The sequence below is a fragment of the Pinus tabuliformis genome, chromosome Q (genome assembly GCF_031772625.1).
Source record: "Pinus tabuliformis cultivar Carrire ecotype Pingquan chromosome Q, CPIR1, whole genome shotgun sequence".
NCBI lineage: Eukaryota > Viridiplantae > Streptophyta > Pinopsida > Pinales > Pinaceae > Pinus > Pinus tabuliformis.
Genome location: NC_142296.1, coordinates 245,444,388 through 245,453,566, shown reverse-complemented (window position 1 = coordinate 245,453,566; position 9,179 = coordinate 245,444,388). Strand labels below are relative to the sequence as shown.

Genomic DNA, 9,179 nt, shown 5'->3' with positions numbered 1-9,179 from the left:
TACACAAATAGGATGAAAGCTCTCTGGTATTAAAACAATAGAAACCTGTAAGCAGATTCAATGATAAACGATAAATTCTAACACAGAGGTGGGATGACAGCCCCTCCGATGCTAAAACATTCACAGCACATGAATTAATGCAAAACAGGCACAACCCGGAACATAGAAGAAGTGAAAGGTGAGCAAATGACAGTAAAAGAAGCTTATATTAGTTGGAAATGAAGACCAGACACTGTAGGTCTCACAGTAGTTACACTCTCTAGAAGTTGAAGCTTACAACACAATAGCACTCATCTAACACTCATCAACCTATTACATCATTTTTCTAGGTATATATAGAATCAGTTTACAAAAATCTCTACTAGGGTATGCGTGGAGGTTTCTTAATTGACCACCAACCGCATTTACAAACTATTATGGGCTTCTGATAAGATTTGAATTTTTTAATGAACAAAATGGTCGTTTCTATACTTTGATGTACTTTTTGAACAAGTGAAATATTATCTTTATAATTTTTAATCACTGTTGTTATCATTGATCTGCTCAAGGATCATTCTCCTCGTCCTTGGCCGTGCTGTGTTGAATGCAGGTAGTTGAGAATTTAACGCACGGAGTACAGGGAGTTGATGGCTTACTTTCTCCTTTGCGCGCGCAGAACATGCTCGAAAAAACACTGAAGAATACACCTAAAATACTTTGAAATCGAACTGGGACCGAGATGAAACATTGGTCGTCGGATGGATTGCATGGACGATCAAGATATGCTGACGGAGGGCAATAGGAAGGCACAAAGGCACAATTTGAATATGAGCCGTTATATTAGAGAAATAGACGGCAGATATCATGCTAGAGTGAACTATCAGGAGGCGGATGAACAGGGTGAATGAGGGCCGTCGGATCGCGGTCAAGTAGATCCGACGGTGATCGAGTGGCAAAAGGAAGGCGATGGTTAATGGGCGGGGGAAATGGTACAATGGTGGGAAGTGGTTTTGCCGCACCACCTTTGTGCAATGACCATTTATGTACAGGGGAAGCGCGATTCAATGAAAATGTGTCTGATGCGATGGGTGGGAAACCAATTTTCCCAGGAGCTAACAGGTGCACAGGTCTGCGGAGCGGGGAAAGTAATAACCATTGGATGATATGACGACATGATCAGATAGTCAGCATAAATGCACAGGTTTATTGTTGATATAACGGATCATGTGACAGGTTAGGGGTGGGCCCGGGTTGTGGATTATTTTATATGTGCAGGGTTATAAGGGTTAAAACATAATGCCGGGGTAAACAAATAATAAGTTTTTATATGGGGTTTAAACGGGTATTGTGAGGGGACTAAGGGGTAATGAAGGAGAATAAGGGGGATGAAGGGGAAGAAGAAACCCATTGCTGCAAACCTCTTGAATGTGTGACCAGCACTACCAAACCTGCTTTTTGCCCATCAGATGCTGCAAACTGTGGCAGAGCTAACATCCACTATAACACCAATAGTATATCCAAGAGCTCGTAACCTAGATATATTGAGAATTTAAATGATTATTGTAAATGTAAAAACTAATCTAACATCTTGAAAACCCCTAAAAATTAAGATATGGTATGTGAGTTGATTGTTCAATTGTATAAAGAAAGATTAATCATTCCTTTTTATTGATGAGTAAAAAACCCAAAAAACATTAATATTGTTTAGAATACACAAACTCAAAATTGCAATTCCAACAAATTATAATATTTTAAACAATATTAAAATTATAAAACACTCATTATAATATAATATATTAAATTATTTAATAACATTTTTAAAAATAAAATAAAATAATAAATATAAACATAGTTACCATAATATTATAAATATAAATATTTATTAGGTTATCATGATACTTACAAATTGGCGTATTCTAACTTATAAATTGCCTTAAAATTTTTAAATATCAAATATGATGGAAGTTTCCTACTTATTTTGGAAAAACAATTTTTTTAATTATTCTCCCATCATAAATGAAATAAAAAATCAACTCAAACCAAAAACGAACGAACATTTTAAAACTTCTACGCAATTCAATGTATCGACATTTCTGACAGTATGAATTTATTATTTCACTAAACAACCATTAAATTTTGAACCTATTTATGGTTTATGACTCTTTGATCAAGAATATTTAATTACCTATTTTTAATGGTTGAAAATGATATATTATGGGTAACCATAATGAGATAGCGTGGACTTATCACAAAATCTGTATTTAACCTAAATTGGTTCCGTGTGGATGCTGATCCTTATCTCCGGGATCAAGAGATGGAAATTTAACGAACTCAAGACCACTTCACAGAACCAGAGCAAATATGGCAGAGAAATTCTCTAGCTGCTACAATTTTTTATATAAAAAGGGTTCCACAACTATGTAAATATTCATTGAAAAGTTGTTCAGATTTTGGATTTTATTTCAGCAGAGTCCATGATGGCATCGGTCATAGGCATAATATTCATCATCTTTTGTTACAGCTCCATTCGAGGTGAGTCACTTACAAATAATTTTGCTTTTCAGAGAATTTTTTTTTCTAGAGAGAAAATCATCATGGATTTATATTGAGAGAATATAAAGATTTGGATACATAGGAAGACATAGGAAGACCGTCTCCGACAAGGAGCAAATACAACAGATTATACAAAAAGCTTCCACCAATAATTAGACAGCATATTGACCAGAGAACAACACATAATACACCTACTGAATAGGCAAGATAAAACCATCTATCAAGATAGATCTATCAGAGAATTATCGGTATTACTTTACCTGGTTTTGTGATAAGTTTAATTTAGAATTAGTGACAGTGAGATGATTAATTATAACGTTAGATTTTTAGATGGAAGAATGATCTACTCACTAATTATTTGTAATGATTGATGATAAATCATAATTTTTAAATGAAAGAATGATCTACTCAGTAATTATTTGTAAAAGCTATGACAGATATTCAATTTGTAGTAACCAACATTAATCATAAGACTAATTATTTACAACGATGAATGATCAATCTTAATATTAAATTTTTAAATGGAAGAATGATCTACCCACTAATTATTTATTTATTTACAGAAGCTACTGCGGATACTCTATTTGTAGTAACCAACAATTGCTCACACACAATCTGGGGCGCCAGTAACAATCCAAACAATGGGCAGGAGATTAAGAGCGGGCAGACCTGGAATTTAACTCTTCCCTCTAGTCCAGGCGGTCCGGCGCAGAACGGGAGGATCTGGGCACGAACGAACTGCACATTTAATGAATCGGGAGTGGGGAGTTGCACCACCGGTGACTGCAAGGGGAAGCTCAAGTGCAATGACACGGGCGCAGCCCCTTACACATGGGCGGGGTACCAGGTGTACGGGTATGGCTTAACAGATTACTACTATGTGTCGGTCAACGATGGCTTTAATGTGCCCGTATCCATCGGTCCATTGACTCCCAACGGAAATCCCAAATGCATTACTGTGTCCTGCAAAGAAAACATAAGCGCTGTTTGCGTGCCAGAGTTGAAGGTGAAGCAAGGTTGCCTGAGCAGCTGCGCGGCTTTTCCTCAGACCGATCTCTTCTGCTGCGCCGGTAATTATACTCGCAACTGCCCTTCCAATATTTACTCCCGGTTTTTCAAGTCCCATTGCCCCCAGGCCTATACTTATCCTAGGGACACTGAAGAGCCAATCACCCAATGCCAAAGCAGTACATCCTACAGAGTACTTTTCTGCCCTTGATTCTCTCTGTATCTATTTTTCTCGTTTGGTCGCACCACTATGGTGCGTGCGTCAGATCTCCATACGAGGAAATTTTGATCCAGTAGTCCTATTGTCAAATAATTAAATAAGTTCTACTGTGAAATTCTCCCATTTCACAGTTCAATGGTATTCCGTTGATTTTCTGTGAATAGCCTGAGCCTCACGTCAAAGGCCAGTGCTAGTCCGTTTGTGGGATGGAAGAAGAAGCTTGTTGATGTTTAATATAGTCATTCTTTTAACAAGAGTAATTTAGGAAAGAGTTGTTATTCAAAATGTATTTTGGATCAATCATGTTATTGGTTTCAAGTTAATTTTTCGAACCATCTATTGTTGTTCATCTTCAAGAAAAGATGAAAAACAGATCTACCATGAAATATAAATAGCAAAGATACATAAATCCTATACAAAACAAAATACAATTAAACACTGATTTTACTCATTCGGTAAATCAGCTAAATTAAAGATTTGTAAAGTAGAAATTCATTAGATTCTCTCAACCATTCATAAAATGGAAGTTCACTTTACACTGTGGAAAGGTATTCTAATAATGGACTCATCTTCAAGGCACATCAATATAAATATATATGTTATTTGTTCTATTTGCTTTTATGAGGATTTACAGGCATTTAAGGCCATTAGCTGAATTTAAATTGAAATGGTTTGTTTTTTTAATATTTTATATATTGGTTGTCTGCTTGGGATAGCTCAAGTGGCGATCGTTGTGGAATGAAGTCTCACCAAATCAGACATCTTGGGTTCGAATCTTGTGCTATCCTCCCTGTAGCAAGGTGAATAATAAACATGTAAACTCGAAAATCAGAAAATCATACTAAACTTACAAAAAAAATTATATATTAACGGATGACAAAATCCTACATCGTGACTACTAGTTCTAATGTCTTGCAGTTTACTTCTCATGCTCATCATCACAGTCCCGAGATGCAGCAGCTGCGTCCATCAATCTAAATTAGCCTATTCCTCTTAGATTAGTGACGTTGCTTTGGAAAATTGTAGTTCATGTCAAGATAATGACAGTGGATGGGCCATGAACATGTATAGGGCATGAACATGTATACGATTGCAACCAAAACTCATACACTGTTGAATATATGGATTTATCAACTTTGCATCTAAGTCCGTCATGATCACTATTTATGTATATAACAAAATATATAGAATGATTGGTATAAATAAACAAATAAATGGTTAGGATGATTTGTTTTTTATTTAGATTTATTTTATTTTATTTTAAAAATGAACGATATTGATTGATTCGAAATGAATAAACTAAAATTTTCAATGTAATTTTTTCTCAAAATATTTTAAATATTCAATATATATCAATTAAAAAATAATACATAATATGTGAATAACCATATCAGGCAGAAATTTACAGAGATTTACCAGCAACCTCGGCTTCTTAAGGGAAAAAGACCTATATCCCACTACACAGCAACCACCGTGATAATCCCTCTCCTCCACTTTAAAAAACTTGCACAATATTTTTTTTGCTTGCATTATTTGAGATAGGTTATTTTAATTTAAATTGGTTCCATTTTCAATTGGTTTATCCTGTAGTTTGCCAAAGTTTTTTGGTGGCTCAGGTTGATATCATTAGTGTTATATCTACCGAATTCACAAATGAAATATCGACCAAAGGGAAAGAACTAGCGAATTTTATGTTATTATTTATAATGGCATTGTTTTTTGGAAAGAATTTGTCCAAATTTATGTTATTATAAAATGTTATTTTTGAGAGTTGTCATGAGTGATTTTTTGGAAATTGTTTTTAGTATAATTTTTTCAAAATTTGATAAGAATGTATCGAAATTACAATTTTTATCAGTAATTCCGGCATGATTCAGTTATTTATATATACAGTAAAAAAACCAATTTAAATAACACAAATCAAAATTTTACTTCAAATTTTTTCACAAAATTTCAGTTCTGGAAAGTCCAAAAAATCACACTATAAACCACTCCCCACTTTTATATCTCATAATACGCAACGAAAATTTATTACAAATCATCTGCTCAAAATGGATACTGTCGACCAATAATTATTGATGGATTCGATTTTAAAAAAAAAAAAAAAAAAACAAGGGTTTTTCCAGAGTTTATCATGCGTACAGGTGAACATACCGAAGGTCTCCAGTTCAAATCTGGGAGGCGCCACTTTTGCGATGATATTTGGGTTACAGGGGTTTGGAACAGTTCAACTGAGGGAGCCTTTAATTGTTTCCGCAGCCTCAGGTTACTGGAACAGGCTTTCAATTTTTTTCATAGCTCCAGGTTTAGGTTTAATTGTTTACAGCTATGATTATTTGAAACTTTGTTCTCAGAAGGGTTTCGCAGCTACAGGTAACTGGAGGAAGCCTTTCATTTTTTTGGCAACTACAGGTTCAAAGTTTTTATGGTTACGTAGAAGCTTCATCATTTTGTGTTATAACAGTTTGATTCGGGTTGTTTTAATATGCCTTTAAAGTTTAAACAAGTGAGAAAGTGTTGCCATTCGCGGTTCCCACACTGCACAGATCATTCCCCTCATGTTGCTACTAATTTTAGTAGACGTTTCCTTGGAAGCAATTATATCCTTACGCGAGAAATACTGCTATGTTTCTTTAAAAAATATCACCAGTGACCGTACTGTGATGATAAGCATATTCTTTGGCAGCCATATCTGCTGCGGGCTTCGAATTTTGCTAATTAAAAGAATGTGTAAAAAAATGGGAAGAATATATATATATTTTTGGTTAACTTTAGTAGGTCGTTTTTTTCTATTAAATTTAATCAGTGAGTTACAACTATTTGAGAGATTTGTTAAGTGGTCTCGACTTGCTGGAAACCAAGTTTATTGGTCACCTAACAACCTGGAATGCTATCCAAAATTGAAACAGTTTGATCCTTCCTATCCAAGCTATGTAAAGTTGTATGTCCATATCTATTTCCCTACTTAATTGCAAACTAACATCACTGTAATTACAATTGAAAGTAAATGCTATCTGCATCAAAAACTATACAAGAGACCTTGGTTCAGTGATCTGCATCCTCTGCCGAGGCAAAATCCACTGGTGTTGGGCCTTTCACATTCGACCCTGGAAGCTCATCCGCTGGCAAGATGCAAGGCAAATGTTTCTCAATCGGCTGGAGGCGACCATCTTGCTTCTGCGATTGAAACACGATTTTCTGAAATTCCCTTTTGTAGTCCGGGAATGTATGCACTGCGGCAGCCATGTTCAAGGCAATTTGTTCTAGGGCCTTGCCCAGGATTTCTTTCATTGACCAATAAAGGAAGATGGTGTGTTTGAACTGTGTTATTCTGCCTCAGGTCTGATCGGGATCTAGTACTAAGACCCGCCAATCTTCAGCTTCAATTTCCATGGAGCCTGCCTGTCGATTCAGGCCGGCCTCCCATGTTTCTATGAGCTACCGGATTTCCTCGTCAATGCCCTTATGGTATGCTTCCGTCGCTTCATTGGGAATGTTCACTGTCAACTTGCGGCTTTTCAACTTGCCTCCCGCATTATGAGACTCCCCTTCTTCATATTTTCATCTGGCTTTTCTGCCTTTGCCTCAACCGCATAGAGCTGGGTTGTGTGTGCTTGGCGTTGCTTGGACCATCTTAACTCACCCTCGATAATATACTCTGTGGTAGTGGAAGCATTTCGACGGGTTGAGCCACCTGCTTGCAGGCTGCCCGAGACTCATTCCTTGCAATTTACATGTACAAAGTCCACCTGACATGCATAAAAACTGACCGAGTTGTTCACCATCCAAATTAGGTTCAAAACAATTTGTAATTTGATTTCTAGAGACAACACTAACAAATTCAGACACTGCACTGTTATTGCCAGGCTCCTAGCCCCATACATTGCCCCTCCGACACAAGAAATTACTCAACTCTCCCTTAGCCCCGCTTCACTTAGACTCCTAGCGCCCATCAGGCTTGTTCCCTGTTGGGTCTACCTCGCTCTGTTACAGGTCTGAGGCCACCGTATCCCCCATCCTGTCCATCACGGTGATGTTTATGTCCCTTTGGCTTTCAACCACAACCCAAGGCCTTTCGGCCTAGAGTTCAGCAAGCCTCAAAATTGCAATTCCCCCACCCTACCTACCCTCTCTAGCTACCCTCCCAGCATGCATGGTGAGGAGGATCCCTCAGCGGGAAAGCCAAATGCCAAAAAGCAGGGAAATGGTGGTGTCTCCAAGCCAATTTCCGTTGCAGACACCCAAACTCAGCATTAAACAAAACAAAGTAGGACTCAGACTTATAGAACCCTGCCAACTGATACCCTGCCAACCCAGACCATAAACCCCGAAGACTTCCAGCATTGCAACGATAACATACCAATTCACCCTTACTATGGCGGCCTAGATGCGAGCCTAGTCTATTCACCGGCCTTTGTTTCAATGCCCTCCTTTGCGGTAATCTCCTTGCTTACTCTGGTTACCACCCTACATGCAAACCTTCAGAACCTCACTACCATAATGGAGACAGACACCTATCCTATTGTCACCCTCCCAACTATAACTCTCACAGCTGCCCGACGTGACCCTCCCAGCCTTGCCATGCATGTGGAAGGTGGTGGGTTCACACTTCGAGGCTCTCACCATTAAATTCCTTGATTTCATCGATTGGCAAGTACACACCCCAATCAGGGGTTCTGGTCCAGTGTTCATATGCTGCTTAAGCTAGTGTCCTTATCGTGGATGAGGATTTCATCTAGTGGCTTCAACCTCCCGTCCTCTTGTTGGGGGGGGCAGATTAGTTCCAGGGGTTCAATTTGATAAGAGCATCCCCAATTTGCTAGGAAGTCAACAACTCTATTTCCTTTTCACTTTACATGCTTTGTGATTATATAATCGAAGTTCTTGATGAGCCCCCCGAGCTCCTGCACCAATCTAGCAGTCCTCCAGTTGTGACTAAGCTTATCCCATTTCGTCCCTTGGCTTAATTTCCTAAGGGTGTTGATTACAAGTTGGGAATCTCCCTCCAATACTATCCTTCTGTGACCCATAGTATTGGCTAGGATTAGGCCTTTTCGGGCTCCTACAAATTCTGCTTCATTGTTGCTTGCCTGCCCGTAGTAATATGCATATATGAACCTAGTCTCTGCTCTGTGATCCCTAAATGTCCCTCCAAACCCTGCAAGACCCGAGTTTCCTTTCGAGGCACCATCAAAGTTGATTTTGATGAATCCCTCTGGTGGGGTAGTGAAGGTTTGGCTTGATTCCATTCGCCCTGAAATTTGTTTCCAAGAGTTTGGGGCTATCATGCTCAGCGCTAGTTCAAGCCGTTTGAGGATTCTAGATTCTTGAAGGCTAACTTGCCAGTCTTCTGGGCTTCATTTCTTTGCCAGGATAGTTTATCTAATATTTTGGAGAATCTTGTCCCAAACTAACTCTT

The 9,179-nt window shown here is 38.1% G+C and overlaps 1 protein-coding gene across 1 annotated transcript; it reads left to right on the top strand.

The window, feature by feature from the left end:
• Window positions 1-2,302: 2,302 nt before the first annotated feature.
• Window positions 2,303-3,942, top strand: LOC149219104 (pathogenesis-related 5 protein Cup a 3-like). Its single transcript, XM_089382528.1, has 2 exons — window positions 2,303-2,511; window positions 3,096-3,942. Exons 1-2 carry the CDS (start codon window positions 2,454-2,456, stop codon window positions 3,749-3,751), a joined length of 714 nt encoding a protein of 237 aa, XP_089238654.1. The 5' UTR covers window positions 2,303-2,453; the 3' UTR covers window positions 3,752-3,942.
• Window positions 3,943-9,179: the final 5,237 nt, after the last annotated feature.

Coding starts and splice junctions, on each gene's coding strand:
- LOC149219104 (XM_089382528.1), top strand. CDS start 2,454: ATGATGGCATCGGTCATAGGCATAATATTCATCATCTTTTGTTACAGC. Junction 2,512..3,095: donor TTGTTACAGCTCCATTCGAG/GTGAGTCACTTA, acceptor ATTTATTTACAG/AAGCTACTGCGGATACTCTA.